Source organism: Pleuronectes platessa, chromosome 10 (assembly GCF_947347685.1).
Source record: "Pleuronectes platessa chromosome 10, fPlePla1.1, whole genome shotgun sequence".
NCBI lineage: Eukaryota > Metazoa > Chordata > Actinopteri > Pleuronectiformes > Pleuronectidae > Pleuronectes > Pleuronectes platessa.
In genome coordinates this window covers 13,291,740-13,315,158 of record NC_070635.1, presented here as the reverse complement: position 1 = coordinate 13,315,158, position 23,419 = coordinate 13,291,740, and the positions used below count along the sequence as shown (strand labels likewise).

Below are 23,419 nucleotides of genomic sequence, written 5' to 3'. Positions count from 1 at the left end.
TCCAAGGAACTATGTCACGCATTTTCAACCCCAGGACACAAAGGCAATATCAGTCCAGACTTGTGGTGCACTCCTTACCTGATCTCCTTATTGAACAGATCTAGCACTTAGCACTTACTTCAAAGTCTCCTTTTGCTGAAGCCTTGTTTTGGAACTCAGGTGTAAGTTGCTTTCGATAAAAGCATCTGACAAATGAGTAAAACTTGCAAACAACCACATGCATGTGTTTCTTTAGGCTGGAGTCACACGGGGACAGAGAAGCCCAGCAGGTGGCGCAAAAACATACGAGAAGATGGATTCTGACTCCCTCCACCAACATGACATAAGAGGATATTTTAAAAATATGCCCAAGCTGCAGCAATGTGGTTTATCCGGTTGAGATTTTACATCTGATCTAACTGCGGGTTCCAAGATAAACATGACGTCTGTGTTGGATTTCACTCACTGAGCCAAATTCGGTTTGTTTGGGTGTCTTATTTTTGCTGACGTCTGTCAACCCTGCTCCAAACTTTCACTTTAAGAAGGCGCGTCTACGCTGCAGTGTGGTGTGTTTATTACAACCCTGAAAGTGGCACATGGAAACCATAGCTGGTGTCTCCATGGCACACTTCTCCAGACCCACACACCCACTGTGAGGGAAACGCGTTGGAGACCCTGATCCACGCAGCACATCCCCGCAGCCTGTCAAGACTGTTTGTTTTTTATCCCGGGGCTCCTGTGCGGTGCATGCGGCAGCGTGAGCACCTCGCCAGGGCGCACGGCGAGGAGCGGAACGGGAGCGGATCTGCGGAGTGAAGACGGTTCGGACTCCGGGCGAGACGAGGCATGACATAGGGGCTGGTTCACCGGTGCGCCAGCCGTCGGGGGGTGAAGGCACATTGGGACGCGAGGGACATGGAGGCGCCGGCGGGGACGAGGAGCTGCGAGCGCACCGCGGCCACACGGGAGTGAGCGAGCCGTGAAACCGGGGGTGATGGCAGCATCCAGCAACTCCAGCCTCTCGGGTTCATCTGTGTCCTCTGGTGAGAGTTCACATGACCCACATCCAGGCTAGACTGAGACACAATAATACCAATCATAATAATACTAATAATCATACTAATAATCATAATAATCATACTAATAATAATGATGCGCACCAGGTTATGTGGCATCTTTACATGTCTCCATCTGCATGTCACATGTGCCATTAAACAAACATTAGAGTAGCTCCATGTGACTGCTGTGCTGTAGGATTATGGGTATGAATACATTCCCATGTGTTTTGACTGAGTGATGGAAACGTGAGGATAGGATGCCTTTGGAGCTGGATTATAAGGTTGTGGGATGCACTCAGTGTGACGTTGGGTTTTTGGATGTTATCATTAGATGGCCAATCATCTCCATAATTCCCTTATTGACTTTGCACTTGGCTGGCTTTAAGGATTATCTTTGGCCTGAGTAGTCTACCATTTATTTCCCCAAAACACGCAGCAGCAGCAGCAGCAACGGACTGGGGGAAGATGATATTGTGCCATGGCCCAGTGATGTAACACAGTGTGCATGAGACTTCAAATCTGATACCCCTTTGCACAAAATGAGGTATAGTTAATTGATTAGTATCTAATGTGGCTGTTAAAACTTCATTTCCAGGTTTGTATTTCCCCAGCATGGGAACAGAAAGTGGGTTAGCAGCTGTTCAAACAAGCCCAGACTGAAAGAGCAACCCTGTGTCTGTGTACATCCCATCCAGTGGAACGCTCAGCTCATGTTTGCCAGGGTCTAAAGTACAAACTCCTCCATCACTGCTCTGTTTGAAGCCCCCCCAGCCACCACAGGCATGGGTGTGTGAGATACAGCGTGTACTTGTACTTGTATATTTGTGAGGACCATTTCGAGCATAGACCCAAGGACATTTTTGGAAAGTGAGGACATTTTGACCGGTCCAAATTTTTTTCAAAGGGCTGTTTGAGGGTTCAGACTTTTAAGGTTAAGGTTATAATTAGGTTTAGGGTTAAGGGTTAGGGTTAGGGCTAGGTATTTAGTTGTGAGGCTTTAGGTTTGGGTAAGGGGCTCGCAAATGCATTATGCGTTATGTCTGTATATGTGTGATTTATAACACAGAGCTCAGCACTTGAGTTTTTATTCATCATTTCCACCAATTTTTCACTTTCTACCCCAGAAAATGACATCCACAGAATATGCATAATGTGATACTTTTTCCACTCTTGACCCAACAACAGTTAAAATTGATCCCAGCACGTTGAGGATGTGGGACCTTTTATAGGATACAGAATGTTTGTTTGACTTTCGTTCTCTTCCCTGCATCCCACGCAGCAGAGTCACTTTTCCCAAGGTACGGCCCAATGGGAGGGACGGACAGTCGCTTCCAAGCTGATATAGCCCCGTGGTGACCGCATGCCTCACAAAGCATTATCTCATGTGTGCATTGCAGAAAGCAGCAGGGTTTTACTGTTTGACCGCTGATGCTTTAAGAGGAAAGTCTTTTCTCTCTGTGGCACCGGAGGGCTGTCATTACCGTGGGGCTCTCAATATAATTATCAGAGGTTACAAGCTGCGCTGCTGCCAGGGATGGAGTGGTTGTCACAAGGGTATTATTATTTTCATGCCGAGCTCTTTGGCAGTCAGACGCAACATTTGAATAATCTTGTCTATGAGGCATTTGACTCAAAAAACGCATCAAGGCTCAATTTCTGCTCCGTATTAGGTCGTCTGCTCTGGCTGCAAACACGGGGCTCACAGTGAAGTTCTTTCTGCTTCTGATCGAAAGTCTATGCAGTTTTCTAGGTTTTGAGGCTGTTCGGGCGAGAGTGTGTAATTAAAGTTCATTTAACTTTTCTGTTTGTTGCGATAAAGGTGATGTTACTGTCCTCCCTGTGAATTATCCCAAATGATATGTTCCCAAGCTGCTTTATATAGCGTGTGACCTGCATTGTACACACGCTCTGAAGAACTCTAATTTATGTTTGAGGCAGAAATGATAGACAAATTGAGAAGATTGCAACATGATTGCAGCTTACATTGTGTTTTGCAAACTCCTCTTTTCTCTGGAAAGATATTTTTCTGGCCGTTCATCTAGATCAGGGAGATTCCTACACATTCCTGGCACGGCCGGGCATGGGACTGTACCAGCAGCAGCGTTCCATTTTCTAAACGGCTCCAGGAAATAAAGCTTTGAAAATAAATTGTGGGATAGAGCATGAAAGTATGCCTTCTGCTCCGGGCCTCAAATGACTAAATTGGCCAGAATTACAGGCGTGTGTCACAGAGAGAGGGGCGGTCGGCCCGACACCGTCCTGCACATGTTTCTGGCAAAATGCTGCATTTCACCTCAAATTCCTTCCATTACTTTCATGTCCTCACCAGTGTAAATCATGTAGGCAGGGATTTGTGTCATGTACGAGGGCTTACTAAAATGATCTGCGTGTTTTACAGCAGCAGAGAGGGAGCCACTTAGTCCCCGAAGTAAACCAGCCCATTAATTACAACAACAGGCTCCTGCAGTGACACAAGGAAATGTCAGCACTCAGCCACAGTTTTTTGTAAACAGCAGAACCTGCAGTTTCACTGGGTGTGTACAGACCAGCCGTGCAGCACAGATAGTGCACTCCACAGAGGCGCCCTCATACCTGTCACATATTATCTGGTCAGTACTAGTAGTACTCTGTCAGCCTGCTTGTTTTGGACCGGTGTAATACACAGATGGTCTCTCTGTTGCAGCTCTGATGCATCCCACTGTGTGTGTGTGTGTGTATTTGTGAGGGTGTGTTTGTGATACATGTATCAGTGGCTCTACTCCAGAATGTGTTATTTCTGCATGTGAATTATATAAGTGAGTGTGTATTTTCATTTTTACGGCCAAATCACTTAGACATTAGACAACTCCCATTATTTGGTCCAGGATGAGGGGCGTCCCGGTTCGGATCCTGGTTCAGCCTGGGCCTTCCACTGTGAGTGTGAGTTTGCATGTTCTCCCCGTGTCTGGCTGGGTTTTTTACTGCACAGCCCAGTCATACATATTGGAAATGGGTTCAGTGAAGCCTGTAAAATGACAATATTGTGAGTGTGAATATTGTGTGTCTCTGTATGTTGGCTCTGCGATGGGCTGGTGACCTGTTCAGGGTGCACCCTGCATCTCCCCCGATGTCGTCTGGGATCGGCTCCAGCCCCCATGCGTCCCTCAAAGGATTAGTGGTACAGTTGATGGAGGGATGGTCTCATTGGGCTGGGATGGGCTGAGGAGGGAAGATATTGGATATGGGAAAACAACAGTTAAGTACTGACATTTACAGACAAATCAGTGTCGACTCATCTAAACCATAGGTGCTGTGAGTTTTTCAACCCTTGTGAATTTCCCTCAATCAGCATTTTTTTCAACCTTGTGAATTTCTTCAGTTCTAACAGAACAGAGAACAAGATTAACAAAGAAGGTAAACAATCAGGAGGTGAAGCGTGTTTTGTTTTCTCCGACTCCCTGCAGCTTCCTCCCACAGAACAACGACATGCAGATCAGGGAATGTTTATTTGGAAACACTAAATTGACCGAAACTGTGTTGATGGTTTGTTTCCACATGTTGACCCTGCAATCCGCTGGTGACGTGTTTATCCGGGGATATAGATAATGGATATAAATGCCTGGGCGGGGTGCAGCACATTATTACCAATTTAGTCACCTTCATTATCTTCCTCTTTATTACTTTGTCATGGTCATGATGAGAGTGACCCTCAGTATTCGTGTCATAGAAGAGCAGAAACAAAGAACACAAACTCCCTCACCCTCAGCCTGAGTGATGAACTCATTCACCCCCCGACTCCGACATAGATGAGCAGGTTCCACACACACACCGTGGAAACATGGCCCACACGACCTCACTGATTCTTTCATGAGGAGACGCTGGCACGTTTCCACTCTTATAAACCTTTAAGTTGAACAAGGTGACACAGTGAAAACAGCCTGGTTTTAAAATACCTGTGTCCTGTTCTCCCTTTCTGCATGAAACGCTCTGAGCTTGTTGAGCTGTCGTCAGCCATGCACGCGTTACACACATGCACGCTGCTGTGTTACAAGCTGGAGTGGAATCCTTTTTTTTTTTTTGCTTGTGCCCAGACTGTGGATGCAGATGTTATCTCAGGGGATAAAAGTCTTCATTTTCATTCATCTCCTATTCCCTTTGTCACCAAAGCAAACAGCCCCCGGTAATTATTTTATTGAATGTCTCTGACTGGTGCGTAATGGAGGGCAACACAATTAATAGCACTTTCTTCCAGGGGGGAGAGAAGAGCCTCCTGGCTGCTCCAGAATTTCAAATGCCTCCTGATCATCAGGCTCCACACAAAACTCTGAGCTACTTAGAAATTCTTTTTGATGTTCCTTGGATTCCTACATGTGTAGATGTGTGTTCGGTGGAGTGTGGGTGTACACAGTGTAGCTCAGTGTGTGTGTGTGTGTGTGTGTCTGTGTGTTTGTGCAAGCGTGTGCCGCTATAAGCCGCTGCAGAGTTCCAGACTGAAATACCATTCATCATTAAAAAGAATCAGATTGAAAAGAGAATATTTGGCAGCCGACCAGATGAATTCACTTTCTTTAAACAAGCTGCAGTGCAATAAATCTCTCAGACTGTTGCCACTGCAACACACGGTGACAAAGCCTGAGTATTAAGACAATGCCTTTTCCGGGGCAGCTTGGCCACACATCAGCAAACAGCCTGGGGGATAGAAAGTTGAGTTTGAAGGTGGACGTTCTGTGGAGGGCTGCGGAGCAAATGTTTACCCTTTTAAAAACTCCACGTCTCAGTTGAGCTGCCTTTTTCACTATTTGCATAATTATTCTGTGTATCATTATATATGCACCTAGCTTGTCTTTTTGAATTAAAACCCGATTGATTGGTGGGACAATGCAAATTGTCAGATATGAACCTTTCATAGACAAAACTAGCTTTATTTCTTCTGATATGAAAACCTATATTTCAAAGAATGAAGAGTTCAGAAAAGATCTGCATTAATGTTTACATGTAACGTGAAAAAATATGTTTATTTTCCTTATTCAAGCTCTAGATATCTGTTAGTATGTGTGTTTTCTTATTATTTACTATATTTATTATAAAGTTTCTTCTTAAACTGTAAAATGTCAAGCCTCAGTTACAATCCTTTGTCATAAGGGTTTGATAATGACATCTTGGGAATCATTGCCATTTGACTTCTGCCAAGGAGGTTTTGTTTTCATTGGCTTATGTTTGTTTGTTTGATAGTCGCCATCATCCCCAAGAACCCGTTAAATTTGGATCTGGATCAGGGGGCAGATCCAGGATTCTGTTTTACGCTATCTTCAGCGTTGCGAGTTTTTCAAAATGTTCCCTGTTTGACAGGGAATTATTCATCACCAGGTACAACAGGGAACTGACTTCTATGAGATTGTGCAGTTTGGTGAAGCTTGTTTGAATTGGAGGAGACTGTTGGGCCTGGGAGGGGGGGTATGATTTCTACTGAGTGCCATTCAAACCGGTGTAGCCCTCCTCAAAACCCACATTGGCCGTGACCTAGTTTAAATAATTTTTCCAAACAGCCTCCACTCAAACTCTGTAGTGAGCTGAAACAACTGCGTGAAGGAAATACTCTGCCTCCACTTAAAGTGTAATTTCATAAACAAATGGAAAAAGAACAAGAATATACAGAGTTATTTTAATGTTACAGGTTTAATACTTTCTCTGAGCTCCTTTCCCAGTTGTCTCTGCCTGTACGTCAGTGCCCACATGCAGTAAGTACTCACTAGTTCCCATTAAATCCTTCCCTCTCCGTGCTCAGGTGTGTTTTATGGCCAGAGGGGTGTGGTGCCAATGAACCGCTGAGTGCAAAGGAATGTTTAAAATGAATCTTCTGGATCAACATGATTCATCATTCACACAGTCAGCTGGATCTTTCAGCAGCGGCGGAGGGAGTGTGATGAAAGATGGATAATCACGGTTAAGATCTGAGAGGCAGATGAAGCATTAATTATCATTGCAGCTATTTTGTGCATTTGGCCCGAGGTATCATCGGCCGGTTGTAGCTGCACAGCGCCATTATCGTGCTGACATACTGAGCATGCAGCACATGCAGTAACCTTTAAACATGCAATAAAAATCTGTCTGTAAATGGGCCAAGACCTGCTATGAAACTGCTGAATACAGATAATACCACCAAATTATTCTCACCGTGTGAATCAAGTTTGTTTAGCTCATTATCTTCTAAGCTTTATTTTTGACCTTGGAAACTGAAGCCTAAAAAACACATGGTCCAATTTGTTTGTCCTCTCCAAAGCTTTTAACTGCATCTCGTGTCCCTTCTTCAATACAGGGAGTGAGATGTGAATGAAAGCTTTGGGAAAAAACAATCACTGTACATAAAAATACACAACACGTCTCCACCTCCTCCCACTATAATCTCACTAGTTTAGAATTGACTAGAGGAATAGAGCCACGGTGTCGAGGTCCCAATGGTAGATGCATTAGGCCGATCACAATATTTTTAGATATTTGTAATGTAACGTATGTTTTAAATGTTTGATATTGGTATGTTTTAAATGTGGACCCCACAAGTAGCTATATCTTAGGGTAGAGCTAATGGGGATCCTTCTAAATTAACAAATAAACAAAGTCAGTCATTTTAGAGCATCAAATATACATTGAAATATGTAAAACCAAAGTTGCATTTAGAAACATATTACTTGAGGTGTTCTTTGTCTTTTTAGTTTAGTCCGTGTCCCATTCACTAACATGGAGGAGGCGGGTTTATGACCCATACTGCAGCCGGCCACCAGTGGCCAGTCATGTCGTCCATCTTTATCTACAGTTTATGGAAAGAACGATTAAGTTGGACCTTGTGCGGAAAAACTTTTAGCATCACCGTCATTATTATATTGTGAGTAAAAACACGTTTCACCCTTTGTGTCATATTAAGGAGCGCTTGTTTTATGACATCCCTGGCGGTGTAGCGCAGCGACACATTTTGCCATATTTTTGCCTCATTTAGCGACACATTTTATTACAAGTCATTACTCCACCGAGGAGGTGATGGAGTAAATTATCCTGCAGCCACAGAACATTTACCTTATCACCTCTCCTTCTCTTTTTAAGCTAATATACTGTAGTAGCACGCTCCATCATGTATTCCAGGAATGTGTTAACATAATCATTAATCAGCCGCTATATTTCCCAGAGGAAGCGTCTTGCTGTTAGTGCCGGGATGTAAATTGTGTTTACTTCCCTTAATTGTAATTGGTGAATTAGTATTCTTATCCCAGGATGGGGATGTTGTGTTATTCGGGTTCCTGCTGCCGGCAGGTGATATAGATCAGGTGAGTGCCGAGATGACGCTCAGCGAAACAAGTGGACGCCTGCATTGATTGCCCTTGAAGCAGAGACATGGATTAGAGATGTATTCAGTGGTGCAACTTAAGAGGCAGCCGCCCAATGTGGAGACACAGGCATAATTATAAGCGGGATAAACAACGGTGACACGAGCACGATGAGGGGCTCACATGTCCAGTGGGAGCAGAGATAGAAATTGAGTTTATAATGAGAGAAAGCATGGCATAGTCTATTTAACACCACTGTGAGTTCATAACACAGACCTGCTTTATTTTTGTGTTTTACAGACCCTGAGGATTACCAGCCGCCCATATGGAAGTCCTACCGTGAGTTATTCATTCCTTTTATCTGCTGATTATGAATGTTTTAACCTGGCGTTGGCCTGCAGTGTAGTTTCTTTTATTAAAAGCACATTTGTTTATGGCCTATAAATAAAAATAAATATTTCTATACTTAGGGTTTTGTTGTGTGCATAGTGCAATTAGACACACTGCACGGATCCAAACGGTGACACATACACATGCACAAAAGGCAAACGCACAAACACATCCGCCCCCGCTCATCACGTTCACAGAATGCACAAAGGTAAAGCAGCAGATCCCTGCTCTCTGAGTAAAATAGGTTACCATCATGCAGGAAAACAATTTTTTCTGCCTGCAAAGCGGCTCAGCTGAAATGGGCTCCTCACAACACCCACCTCATTATACTGGGTTTTTGCCATGTGGGAGGAAGCATGGAGACACTTCACAATATATGTGATGCATTTCGGTGAAGCACGAAAAAGCTGCCTCTGTCCTCGGAGCGATAACGTTTTGTTTAAACCGGTCGCACTTCACAGCTTTTATATTTTGACGCGCTTTTTCTGGAGTAACATTTCTCGTGGCCCATCTTCTCCTGACTTCTCTGCCGAGGTATTTTTAGCGCTCACTGTGTCACAGGAATGGACGATGTCCAGATCTCGCTCTGCTCAGCTCGAGTCAGCCTGACAGAACGTGAGAATGTCAGGATCCGGGACATTGTACACAGTCAGGATCCTCATTCCTCCTGCTTGCAGAATCTGAATCGAAGACACACAGCTCAACCGCACACAGTGATTTCTTTACTGTGGGACGGGTTGTTGTTGGTGAAAAGCACACAAGGCATCGAACACCATACATCTAGCAGGAAGTGCATTATGCTATAAAACAGCTCAAACTGTTATAATTGCTGGATAATTACACAGAGTCTGGTTTTAAAATGTGACCGTAAGAGAAACTCCAGCTCTGGACACACATAGGATGAAAAATTGGCTCTGAAGAAGGAAACCACACTGGGAGTCGGCCACTGACTCCTCTGTTGTGGTTGTGTTTCCTTATTTCTTACAGACGTCCAGTTCTCGGGGGAAACAGCAGAAACAGCAGTAGTGTTTCGGCTTCGCTCCCTTTTTTAATCACTAATTGTAACGTACTAATTCTGTGAGGCTAGTGAGGTGTTGTTGGGGATCACTCCGCCTGCAGCAGATCCCTTAGTTCCATGTTCTCTTTGCTCCACTGATTTACTTCATTACTTTAAGTAGAGTAAAGACACAGACATACAACATTCATGTATATGTTAGTGTAAGGACTTTTGTTACAGTGTTAAAAGGAGATCTTAATTCACACAGACGGATTACAGATGTACTGCATGGCTCCTGTCATGTAAACCACAGACTGCTGAGTCTGGCATATCTGAGCCAATAGCTCCATTTGTACCTAAATAGAGCTGCAGTCAGGAACTGGATTAAAGCCGTTAAGTGCCCAGTATAGTCCTGTGCACTGCAGCAGTGAGTCTCCTTCATCTGTAAGTGTGTGTTGAGGCTGTTCTGTGTATAATTACAACTTGCACTAAACTGTGTATGCACCTCAAAGGGGAGGAAGGCCTTAAATAACACGTGTGTATATTTCTCTACCAGTGTACCAGCTCCAGCAGGAAGCGCCGAGACCAAAGAGGATCACGTGTCCTCAGGAGGTCAGTGCATTTATAAAGGTTTACACAATAGAACACTGCATGAGGCTGAAATGATTGGTTTCCGATTTAGTTTAGTTTCATATTTAGTAGGATGGATGCTGCCTTTGTCTTTGCAGTTAAAAAGATGTTAAAATACTCATTGATCCGTTTTGTCAACCAGTGACTGTTAATGACTTTAAATAATTAAACAAACACATAAGAACTCATGTAACAATGAAGATTCAAGCACCAGCCTGTGAAGGATTTTTACGATTATTTCAACCAGCAGGCACTTTAACAAACTGAACCACCTGCTACACTCATTTATTTCCTTTTAACGACAAAGGTTTCTCACCCTTTGCCTTTTTAAAACGCAGTCGGCCAGACTACAGCTTGCAGTTCTCCCTCTCAGGTTTGAGCCTGAAAAAAACATTCACCAGGAAATGATTGAGCCTGGCAGCTGGAAGCCAGACCGGTCAGGAACCTTCAGGGAGTGACTCGCTGCCGCTCGGACCTCCCACACCTCAGGAACAATTGTTTAAACTCAGTCCTATGCTAGTGTTAGAAAGTCTAGGCATGGCAGAATGGATTAGACGGCTTTATTTATTCAGGAGGACGTTGTGGTGAAAAGTGCAGGACATGTTTCTTGTCTTTCTCAAAAAAGATCAGTGGTTAGTTGTTTATTTAAGCTGGTATTTTTCATCAGTAGCAATATAACAAAAGTAAAATGTATATTCATATAATGCTTATGTTTATCAAGTGTTTGTCATTCTGTGCCCATAAAGAAGAGTTTAAAACTTTCACTCAGTCTTTAAACTTAAAAGAAATATTCAGTGGTAGAAGAAGTACTCAAAAATTTGACTTGAGTAAAAGTACAAATAATCAGTCAAAATTGCACTTGAGTAAAGTAAAAGTACCACATTCACTATTCTACTTGAGTAAAATAAGTGTAGTAGTGAAATTAGTACAAGTACCTGCCGAGTGTAGCCTATTGCCTAATGCATCTGATTACATCATCTTGGCCTCCTCTAAATCCAGTTGAGGTGTTTCTTCACCAGTGATGCTGCTGCTGCAGGAGGCGGGGTCTAAAGTTACCTGCCCGATCTGATTGGATCAGTGGGCCAGAGATTACTTATAATAAAATAACTATGTGAACATGTATCAGCACATTGTAAGAGCAGAGAGTACGGATATTCGCTGATGTGTAGTTGAGTAAAGTGCAAAGTATAAGATGAGAAGAAATCTACTTAAGTAAAAAAATGTACTCAAGTACAGTTATGAAGTAAATGTACCTCCTTACATCCCACCACTGGAATAACAATGTGACATATAATGTGAACATTCTTATCTTGGCATTTTCCCTATTAAGCGAGAAACGAGTTTCAGGCAGCGCAGACCTTGTTCCCTGGGCTCTGTGAATATAAAGCTACTGGAACCAGTTCCTCTATTGGTTGGTGCCCTCGCTGCCGGTCCTCCATTGTATAGTCGACCAGAAATGATGCATGTCTCATCCCATTCCCAGTCCCGCCACGCTTTGATGAGCGGAGTGAAAGCGGTGCGCTGGCTGAGTGAGATTAGCTTCTCATTAATTCAAAGTATAAAAATGATGTTTGACATATCACCGAAGTGTTCCCCCGTAAAAACCACGATGATCATAGCTGTGTAATCTCCGAGATTTTACGCGGGACCTCTGCGGCGGTTTCACACACTGACTTTGTGAACAACAAAGAGGGAGTACAGATAATTAAATTGTTTATAGTCCATTATTCTCACGTCGGAATCTTAATGCCGCCTGATGTTGTTTTACGTCGGGTTGGAAATGAGCAATGTTTGTTCGCCATATGCTGTGTAAAGATTTGCAACGCAGACACGCTGCCCGCGCCGTGACACACTAACACACTAAATATGAATCGTTTGCAGCTGGCCATCCATCAGCGCTTTTTTATTTCTCTCTCACGTTGCCTCTTATTCATCTGTGCCCTCTTTGATTTGGCTTCATGGTTTGGTAGCCCTGAATAGACGTGGGGGCATTGCTACAGATAATCTGTTCTGTGGTGTCGACTCCTCTATCTTTCAAAAGACAGGGCTGTAATAACAGTTTGGCGAAGCCGTTTAATTGAGCTTTCATATCTCCGAGGTTCCAGCCAATATATCCTCTGCTTCTTCTGGTTTACAGATGGAGACCCGACCCAAATACTATGGCAGAGAGTGAGTAGTAATTTAATCACCGTCATCATTTCTCGTGACTTCTTTTCAAATATGGCTGTGCAGTGGTGGATGTTATCCAGCGTTATTGCCTAGCATCAGATGTGGTTGAGGTTAAATGTGGCAGATGTGTGTTTTATGTGTCTGCTTTGTCTCGATACTCTGAATTAGAGCCTGAGCTTAACATCCACAATGTACTTCTTTGTCTTTGTGAGGACAAATTCACACCGGAGGAAGAGTTATACCCTCTTTGTATTTTTTTTTGTGGGCACAGATTTCATGGCATAATCTCTCGGGAGTATGCAGATGAGCTGCTGGTGGGAGTCGAGGGGGCTTACCTCATCAGGGAGAGCCAGAGACAGCCGGGGACACACACCTTGGCCTTGAGGTACGGACACATCAGCATGCAGCACAGGGTTCCCTTAAAGGTCGCCTCCATCAGCAGCCCACAGCTCGCTCCGTCTCCACCTCGTTCCCTTTCCCTCAGCCACTTCCACCTGTTATCCTCTCTGCTCCCTCTGCCCTCAATCACCTCGTCACCCATGTGTCTCAAATCCTGCAGGTTCGGGCACCAGACCCTCAACTACCGCCTGTTCTACGACGGGAAGCACTTTGTCGGGGAGAAGAGGTTCGAGTCGGTCCACGACCTGGTGACCGACGCCCTCATCACCCTCTACATCGAGACCAAGGCGGCGGAGTACATCGCCAAAATGACCACCAACCCCATCTACGAGCACCTCGGCTACACCTCGCTGCTCAAGGACAAGACGGTGCACAGGCTGAGCCGCGGGCGCACGGAGCCACGCAGGGTCACCTTCCAGAAAGACGAGAGGGTGAGCTTTATGACCTATATGAAATATGTATTCTCACATTTTTATTTTACATTGAGTGTTTTTTTTTGCACTAAGGTAATGAAAAGGATATGGGATTTTTTTTTTTCAATCTTTTTTCAGGAGAGTGGTCTTTCAGTTTGAGAGCAGGACTTGATTTTACGTTCCCATTGTCCTCTCACTCGAGTCCCCACGCTCACTCTCAAATATATCCTGCTTGTGCTCAGATTCCTCAGTTTCCAGCTTCAGCTCGTCTCCTCGCACCCACACCTGCTCCTGTTTGCCCATGAAACGCCTGCCAGGAGACTGTTTGTCATGTTGCAACTTTCTCGTGCTTGAGCAAGACCGAGCATCACAGACCTGCTTTCTGTTCAAGCTGAAGAAATAAGTCAGAAAAATCGGATCTGTCATCGACTTGTAGAACTTAAATCAATTGTAATGTAATGTAATGATTTTTAAGATGAAATTATAGGGGATAGAAAATAATGGAAGCAGAAATTAGGTTTAGGTCTTTGGATTTCTCATTATCTTAGCAAGTGCTCATTATCATCCAGGCTTCTCCACAGACACTATTACCAGGGTTTTGATCTACTGCCTTGCTACTGATCATTTCCATTCCACCTCCAGTGGGATGACAGCGTCTCTGAGAGGACACTTTGTCCTGAGAGCGAGACGTACGTTATCTCTGTTGCCTCGGGGTGTGTTCACTGCCGCCATGCTTCATTGCCTCCTCTGAAAGGTAATGATGACCGAGGGGACTGGGACTTTGCTCGGCCTGCCATGCATATCAGACACACTGGTCTTATAGGTGAGACACGCAGCGCATTGTATTCATTCTCACTCGTGAGCTGTTGTTGGATTAGAGCCTGTGAATGATTTACGGACGAGGAAAAAGGAAATGTCACAAGGAACCAGAGAGAGAAACTTGAAGTATCCCTCCACTAGGTGGCAATCTTAACTTGGCTCCTGGCTCTTAGAATCACTGCCGAGCTCTTCTTACCGACTGACACTATTATTTTCTCGGTCTTTCCTGCTTCCTGAGTTGTGGCTTTAACGCGTCTCTCGGCTTGATGACGAGATTTATCGCTCAAGGAATTCTTTGTCTTCAGAATGTCTCCCTGTAGTTTGTCAGTCAGCCAGTGACAGACACATGACAGAGCTGTCAGCAGCAGCAGCAGCAGCGGTTGCAGTATTTATATCATCAGCCTTCAGTTTGGCCCCTCTCACTCCAGACATGAGCTGTTAATGCAGCACTTTTGACCTGATGGTCGTTGGTCTGTCAGTCGTCCATCGACTCTTTGGGGGTTTAAATAAGCTCAGTGTTGGAGATGCTGCTGCCGACCACGAGGAAGCCTCTGGAGCAGAGAGCTTCCCTTAGAGGACACACAGACTTAACCTAGGTCTGCTTAACACACAGCGCTCTATTGAACAGTGTCAAGTAGTGTTGCTGTGTTAGAAACTAGAATGTCACTCGCCCACATTCAATAGTCCCCTTGAATTAAAGCAAGTCTTGTTCCGTCACATGACGTTTCTCGGCTCCACACTGATTGTCAGTCAACAGCTGATAACAATCCTATTAAATCCAATTAAATAATAAAGACCCAGATTTTCAATTTGGATCTGCTCAAACTCATTCATACCAACCCAAATCTAAAAAGGTCTAAATATTATTTTTTTCAATCAAGATTCACACATACATTTGTATAAACTATTGTAAAAACAATATTTAAAAAAGTGACCAAAAAAATCCTTGATCTTCTTCCTGATCCAGATCCACATCTAAATGTCATGAGTTTTTTTACCCCAGACCAGCACCGCGTCCTTCTATTACATTCATGGTAATCCATCCTGAACAGACTTCAGAGCGTTTGGCAAATAAATCAGCTTTTCTCTAAATGTCACATTGCGATTTATCTGGGGCCTTTTTTGAAAACTGTCCTCGTATTCCTCCGGCCAAATTATTAAACATGAGGATCCGAGTCAGTGACGGATGTGATGATGGCCGACCCCCCACCTGCCAGTCACTGTTGAAAAGAGGGAGAGGAAAACTGTTTTTCTGCCCAGGTGAAGAGAAGAAGCAGAGACCCGACCTTGATGCCTCAAATCCGCGGCTGCTGTTTGAACTCCATGTTTACCGATTACACAGCCGCGCCCGCAGCCATCACAGCCACAGTGGCTTCACTGTATCGCGAGCGTTCACACGTGTTTACTCAGCGTCGGGTTGATACCTCCTCATTGCCATGACTGCAAATTCTTGTGTAATTAAAATACTCCCAGAAGGTGAGAGGGAGGACTTGACGCGACCTGTAGATCAACTTCCTGAGTTTCCTCTTTTCCTTGTGTGTGCTGGAATTTGCTCCGGTGGCCAGAAAGAACCCTCCGCCACATTCCTCCTGACACTCGCACTCAGGTTCAATCTGAATCTTGATGCGAGCTGGTCTCACGATAGACAGGTTCACTCGCCTGGCCCTGAAAAGGTTTCCAAAGAAAGTTTGTCCTGCTGTTTGTTAAGATAATATCCTGTTCTCTCTTCAGAGTTTCAGGCTATAAAAAGGCAGAAACTACTTTTTAAGATCCTCAGATATAACATTTTCACCTGCTCATCACACAGCGCTGTAAGTGCACTTTTCCTGACATTTAAATTGGGGGTATTTATTTTCAGAGTTCCTTTCGCACAATTTCCTCCGTTCTTTTGAGCGATGGATATCTTCGCCTGCCGTAGCCGTCACTGTTTGTCTATTTTTCCATTTGTTCAAGATGCTGTAAGGCCTGATTGTTTGGGATGTGGTATAGTTGTACCCTGCTGTCCCTCTGTGTCAGTGCCCACTGTGCAGTTTTCCCATGATTCCAAGCACTCGTTCACAACCAAGTCCGCTCAGCTGTGCGCTCACAAAGCCTCGGGGGGGGGGGAATAAAAGAGTCGAAGCCACTGAAAGGAAAGCAGGGCTTGTTGTGTGACCACCTTTTGTGTCCTTTCTTCCACTGTCTTCTTTAAGAGACAAGAAGCCATCTGCCCCGCAGACAAAGCGTGTAGCCTTCGTGTCCCTCGTCTCCCTCCCTCCGACATGCATGTCTAAAATATCTCAGACAGACAGAGTGGTCTGTTCCTCGTCTGTCCCCTCAGACGTAGCCGTGGAGCAGAATTGCATGGTATGGTATGTGTAGGTCTTTTCAAAGAATGTCCACCACAATGACAAATATCTTCACCTGTCCCGTCACTCTCTGCCGTCGGCCGGTTTCACTGCTGCCCTCAGACGTTCGGAGACAAATAGAAATGGCCGGTGTACACAAAAGGCTCACGGCAGTATTTTACTCTGCTTCTGTGTCAGGAAGCTGCCAATCCTTTTATTTCATCTCAGCTTTGTTGGTGCCCTCGGGGTCCTTCGCTCCTCGCCTCCCCACTCTGCTTCAGCTCCGGCTCTTTATCATCACAAATCCAGCGCTCTCCGGCTTCCTGACCTCTCCTGCATGTTAAATAAATCTGTTCAACTCTATATTCTTGTGATTCTTTGCGTGTTCAAGTTTGGCTCTTCTGTGTAACCGCCTTTGAGACAAAACCTCACTAGTTTTTTGCTACTCATCTTGTAGTATGATGTGTAATCTGGGTGTTGTTACAGAGCTTTGTGATCAATTAGAAGAGCATCAAACCTTATGGTGCAGTTAACTGGTTGTTTACAAATTCAGCATGAACATAGCAACTGCCCCCCCGCTGGCAAAATACTTTGTGGCTGCAGACCTGCAAATGAGCTTCCAATTGGATTTTAACTTGGATTTGGGCACTGTGGGATTACTCCCTGTGTGGGGATTATGGCAGTAATCCCCCCCAATCCCAGTTGATGGTCTGGTTGGGCTGGTCCTCTGAGACGAATGGCTGTGATTGGCGTGAGGAGTCTGCAGTCGGAGAGTCTGGAAGATCCAGCCTGCGTGGCAGTGCTGGAAATTCCACCAGCCGACTGGAAGTTGTTTTAATAACGAAGACACAGCCTCGGCTCTGTCAGACTCTTACACCTTAGAGCAGCAGAGCGAACTGGTTAGAAGACCCAGTGATCCCTGCTGGGAGTGGAGCTTTATCTCCAGTTAAGAGGAGTGGAGTTTGTCCAGAAGGCAGTGTGCTAATGGGAGTGTGCTCTTTGCTACAAAGAGGGCGTCTGCACTATTGATCCTGCTTTACAGAGCCGTTGAGCTGTGTGAAGTGGTCCTGACAGCACCCGACCGCCCTCACTCTCAACCTCCTGGCCCCTCCTCATCACAGACCCTGTCCTCTCTCTCTTCCCCTCTGGGTGTGTGAAAGAGGGCCATTGTTCCAGGCACACTCCTGCCCTCTGGCCGCCCGCAGCCGATCCTGTTCCCCCTGCTCTTCTTGCTCTCCGCTGCCTCTAGGATTCGCACCAGATGCAGAGTCAACCTCGTGCTGGCTGTCATCAGTCGCCCTCCCGGGTCAGAGGGGAGTGGAGTGTAGCCGCTGCCTCTGCGCTGGGCTGTTGCCGGCAGCGTCTGCTGCACAGCACCCACGTCTCCCCCCTGCGTCTCTCCCCAGAGGAGCTCGAGAGTCTGTTGGACCCAGACCAGTCCAGCATGGAGGCTGATGACAACAGAGGAGGTTCAGCGGCGGACCTGATCACCCACAAGGCTAAACAACATGATCGGAAGCGCCAGGAGCTGCTGGCTTTGGCTCTGGGAGTCAAACTAGGCAGCAAGGGAACTTTCCTGTGGAAACCTATTAAACTGTTGGCCTCCTGTCCTCAGATCTCCTCACCTCTGGTGCGACGGAGCGCCTTGAAAGACACACCGGAGAAGCAGTGCTTCTACGAGAAGCTCCACAACTTCAAGGTGAGCAGATTTTTGATTTAGAAAAATTTGATGACTTGTGACAACTTTACTGAAATACATTTTCAGCCGGTTTCTATTATCTCTGGGTAAAAAAACCTTTTAGACAGATGCATTTTGTTTCAGATGTGTGTTTGTCCCATTATTGACCACAGTGTGTTGTGATGAGAACACATGCAGCTGACACCCATATGCACTGAGGGGAACAATCCATTAACAGCGGAGCACATTGATTAGCATCGATTTTAAAGCTTTTTGTTTTTGACGGCTGATTTTGAAAAAAATGGTTAAGTGCATCGCACATAGTGACTCACACAATAAGAGCCCTATTGTGCTTTAAATATACACAAGAGAATTTAGGGATTCTTTGCCTGTGGGCGCCTCAACATTCTTGTAATTGTATCTAGGGTTTCAGTTAACAGGCAGAGGCTATTATGACCCCCCCAGTTTTTTTCATGCTTCCCCTTTGAAAAAAGAACAAAAACCCTCCACCCACCACCTGCCCTCGTCACTCATCACTCCACTGCTACCTATTCAAAGTACCAGTGAAGGTGTGTGCGTGTGCAGGTGGGGCCCCATTTGCCATCTTATCTGTAGTTTTAGGGGTCACACTGGGCATCTGTTGTTTTGACTCGCAGGCTTGCCTGTATGTATTCGATCACCCAGGAGCAGATGCCAGACACATTATAGTAAATCCTTTAATCTGCCTTGTATATACAAATGCTCTCATTTGGCCAGGGGTCCCATCCACTGCAGCACGAGATCAGGACCTAATCTCTCTCCAGTTCATCAGAAGGGTGGTTCTTCCAGCTCAGCACAGCAGTGATTTGTAATACTTGGTATCACCCATAATAACCTGTGCTGTCTCTTTATCTCCAGGTACACACCTTTCGGGGGCCGCACTGGTGCGAGTACTGTGCCAACTTCATGTGGGGCCTCATCGCCCAGGGTGTCCGCTGCTCAGGTAACCCCCCCCCCCCACTCCCACCATCCAAACACCCTGACACAGATCACGCAAAAAATGTCGCGGAAGTCATGGATTACATAAGCAGTGTATGATCCGTGGCTAACACTGTCCTGTCACGCATGTTGAGTTATCCCTCTGAAAATATCTTCTTCCATTTGAAATGGTGCTTCGCTTATTTGTCCCTGTTTGTGTGTGTTTTCCTTCTCTTCCTTTTTGTGACAAACAAGTTGAGATCCTGCTGACAGTGACTCATCGATACAGAGGGACAACTGCTATCACCCCTTTTTATATCACCCCTTGTTTCCCTCCAGACAGTAATCATAGTCGTACCATAGTGAAGGGCATCGAGATGTTCAAACCGACTCGTTACTGCGCAAAGAAATGAAGTGATGCCGTCCACTGACAGCATTTACGTCAAAGTGCATGTTTTAACATACGTAGGTCAAACACAGGTAACACGCGCCTTAATATTTAAAGATGATCACAAGATTCATCTGCTGCACAGCCCCAGTCCTGAAGTCAACGTGCACTCGGCTGGACTTGGTCTCTTTCTCCCGAACAGAGTGCTTGTTGTTGAGACGTTTGCCATGCTGACAAGCCAGAGGCAAACACTGCTATCATCAGACACCTCATGTGCTATGGGAAACAGGAAAACACTTCTTTGTCCTTGCTCACCTCCGCCTCCTTTTCGAGCGCCGGCTGAGAGCGAGGAGCGCGATCAGCAGACCAGCGGTGAAAACATCTCCTCTGTGATGAACAGCTTCAGTCTTACCGTGTGTCTGCCTGTGTCGCTCCCTCAAATTCTACATTGCAGGCTGTCTGTGCTGACACACAACGCACACACATACTTACACACACTCGGCTCCTGACAGCTTTCCGGCTCGCTCCATGTGACTACAACTACACATACAACCCACGCCCATGCTGCCATGTTTGCTGTTATCTACCTTTGGCGCAGTGCAGTCTGACAGTGCAGTCTATCGCCGACTCTGGGAAACAGGTTCAAGCTGCTGTGTTTAGCCTGTTGTGATGATCGTGTTATCATCAGCCAGAGGATGATCTCACTCTCTCTCTCTCTCTCTGTCTGTTTATCCCTCGCTCCGCTAGACTGTGGCCTGAACGTACACAAACAATGCTCCAAACTGGTTCCCAGCGACTGCCAGCCGGACCTGCGCAGGATAAAGAAGGTGTTCAGCTGTGACCTGACCACGCTCGTCAAAGCTCACAACACGACGCGGCCCATGGTGGTGGACATGTGTATTCAGGAGATAGAGCTGAGAGGTACAATGCAGATAATCACTCTAAACTCCATTAATCACTTCACAGAGAGGAAAGTAGAGCATAAAGCTTGATTTGTGAATCCTGAGTGGAGAGCATACCTCCCCCGGGGCACAACCGTCCCCTGGAGTTCAGTCGAGCTGCACCAAATTACACACGCTCATAGATAACAGCTCCCTTAATACGGCATGTTCTCTTCAGTCAAGATCCCTGAATTATTCCCTGGAAAATCAGTGAAAATGTAAAAAAAAACTGTTTCATCTCACAATGTTAAAGAAAGACAAAACATTTGACTGGATCGGCTCTCTGATCCGGATCCAAACCAAAACACAATGGGCTCTTCCCTGAGCCAAACCGCAACCTTCCCAGTTCAGGGTCTTACCAAGTTGCATGGCAATCCGTCCACTAGCTTTGTGTATTCATGCTAACAAACAAATGGACATGGATGAAAACATGATTTCCTTGCTGGAGATAACAATTGGAGCAGTAGAAATGTGATATCTTAGTGTGAAAAGAAGAATTTTGAAGCGTGAGAGGTAGAGTGGGGGGTGTAAGAAAAAAAACTTAAAATAACTGAGACACGCTTCCCTCTTTTCCTCCACAGGTATGACCTCTGAAGGTCTGTACCGAGTGTCTGGCTTCTCTGAGCACGTCGAGGACGTGAGACTCTCCTTCGACCGAGGTTTGTAAATGTCACATTTCTCAGCCCGGGGATCTAGGTCTCTGAGGTTTCAGGTCACGGGTTCATACTTTTAAAAGAGGAGCTTGTTTCGTGTGCAGAGCAGCGTGAGAAAGAGCCGTTTGTTGTGTCTGTAACACACAGCACACACTCACACGCAGCTCTTATTTCAAATTATATCTAAATATAAAAATGACGTGTCAGTCGCAAATGATTTCGTTCTCATCAACAGACGGGGACAAGGCGGACATCAGCGCCGATGCCTACGCAGACATCAACATCATTGCTGGTGCTTTGAAGCTCTACTTGAGAGACCTCCCCATTCCAGTCATTACATTTGACTTGTACTCCAAATTTATTCAGGCTGCAAGTAAGAGCTGCTCCCGCTGCAATTTCATGGCATTACCGCGTCGGTGCTCCTCCGCTCAGCTCTGATGGTAATCATTCTGCTAATGTGATGTAGAAATTCCAAACGCTGACTCCAGACTGGAGGCCGTTCACGAGGGTCTGCTGCAGCTCCCACCTGCTCACTACGAGACCCTGCGATACCTGATGGCTCATCTCAAGAGGTGGGATCCCACTCAAATCCTCCTTTTCTGTCATTGTGCCTGTAAAATATCTTGAAAGGGAATCGATCCAACTATTAACCACAAATGAGTCACAGCATTGCACTGGCTAACCTGTTCTTTTATTTCAATGAACATGTAGTTTGTTCTGAATCAGTCTCTGAGCCCATTGCCTATGGTCTAATGAAGAATTAACCTCTGGGGGCAATATTCCAATATTTTGGGGGCCTTCAATGTAGTCAGTGAATATCTGGGCCATGACTCTTCTGTTCACCGTTCACCGACAAGTTTATTTTATCACACAACCCGTATCGTTCTCCACACAAAATTCAAACAGCAACACTTTTTGTAGCTCCAGGCAACATTTTGGCTCAACTCTGATTACAGCTATCTGCAAATGAATGCCCCAAAATGTTTTCCCTCGTCTCATGATCCTGTTTAATCACATGCAGAATCTGTTTATAGATATGAATATTGTATATATTCCCACTTACTCACTTCACTTGAGCACTGACTGTTTAATAATCTGTGGCTGAAAAGCAAAAGTTACAAAAATTGACTTATTCAAAAAGAAAACACCAGTGCAGAACAGCAGCAGCAAAAAGCGAGTGTGATCCATTGACTTCTATCTAACACAAATGTTTATTACTGAATTAAGGGTCAAAGGCTTTATTTGTGACCAGTTCTAAACAGAAATGCATGTAGAGTGAGTACTAGGAGGAAGGCTGTCAACCAACCTTCTTATTCCTACAAACTCTCTTTCAATGTTAGTGTCATCTCTCTCTTCAATCCATACACTAACTGTTGGCGCGTCCCTTTGTAACCACTTACCAATGTTTGTTTTTTATGCTGCCACAGTTAAAGTTTTCAGGAGGTATCTGTCATTTCATGTTGTTCCTTCTGGTAGATGACCCAGATAAAGTCTCTTGCATGGTTTCAAAGAACATGCTGCACTTGCCCAGAATGTCTGTATTTTGGGGCAAATCCCCCAAAAATGTGATGGTGATTAGTCTTCTCCTCAGCCCCTTGAGTAAATAAATTTGGAAATTATTCTGCTTATTTCTAAACAAAATTTAAACCTGCTTTTGAAGATATGTTTCATGTGAGATAAAAGCCACAGGAAGACTCCAACTAGTTGAAACAGTATTACCACAAGATCTGAAAAAGGAAAAAACGCGTTCTAATCTTTTGAATATTTTGTATTCTGTTTTTCTTGAATAAGAAATTCATTTTTTTTCTTCTATTTTTACAGGGTGACAATGTTCGAAAAGGACAACTTAATGAATTCTGAGAACCTGGGCATCGTCTTCGGTCCGACGCTCATGCAGCCACCGGAGCAGAACGCCTTGACGACCCTGAATCACATGAGGCAGCAGAAACTGGTGGTGCAGCTCATGATAGAGCATGAAGACGTCTTATTCTGACGAGCGAGGCATGTGGCGCTCGCAGGAACAGAAACGAAGGACAATCATTTATTCTGTCATAGAGGGAATTCAAGCCACCTTGATACTAATGAAGTTTCAGAATAGTTTGTAATCAGATTGGACTCGAGACGCTTCCTTTACGCATGACTGTTTTTAGTTGAAGTGGGTTTAGTGTCGACATCGTCTTGTTCCTGTCTGTCTCCATGCGCAGCCAGGACCATCACTTTTTATACTGGGGAATGATCCAGTGTTTTGAACTGTCTCCGGTGCTGTTCCCTGTCCCTACCTGGTGTAGACTCAGTCGAGCTGACAGCGCTGTGTGAAGTCCCCCCC

General features: G+C 45.1%; 1 protein-coding gene across 2 annotated transcripts in view; it reads left to right on the top strand.

The window, feature by feature from the left end:
- chn2 (chimerin 2) overlaps positions 1-23,419 on the top strand; it is a 25,315-nt gene extending 1,896 nt beyond the window's left edge. Inside the window, exons 1-13 of one of the 2 annotated variants that reach the window (XM_053432454.1) lie at positions 914-1,022; positions 8,633-8,671; positions 10,276-10,331; positions 12,487-12,518; positions 12,790-12,903; positions 13,078-13,348; positions 18,092-18,175; positions 19,052-19,136; positions 20,247-20,420; positions 21,022-21,099; positions 21,329-21,466; positions 21,560-21,665; positions 22,915-23,419. In XM_053432454.1, the coding sequence (XP_053288429.1) occupies positions 974-1,022; positions 8,633-8,671; positions 10,276-10,331; positions 12,487-12,518; positions 12,790-12,903; positions 13,078-13,348; positions 18,092-18,175; positions 19,052-19,136; positions 20,247-20,420; positions 21,022-21,099; positions 21,329-21,466; positions 21,560-21,665; positions 22,915-23,086 (1,398 nt within the window). In that variant the 5' untranslated portion in view covers positions 914-973 and the 3' untranslated portion in view covers positions 23,087-23,419. Of the gene's footprint in view, positions 1-913; positions 1,023-8,632; positions 8,672-10,275; positions 10,332-12,486; positions 12,519-12,789; positions 12,904-13,077; positions 13,349-18,091; positions 18,176-19,051; positions 19,137-20,246; positions 20,421-21,021; positions 21,100-21,328; positions 21,467-21,559; positions 21,666-22,914 lie in introns of those variants that run through there. The other variant, XM_053432455.1, reaches the window with a different exon arrangement.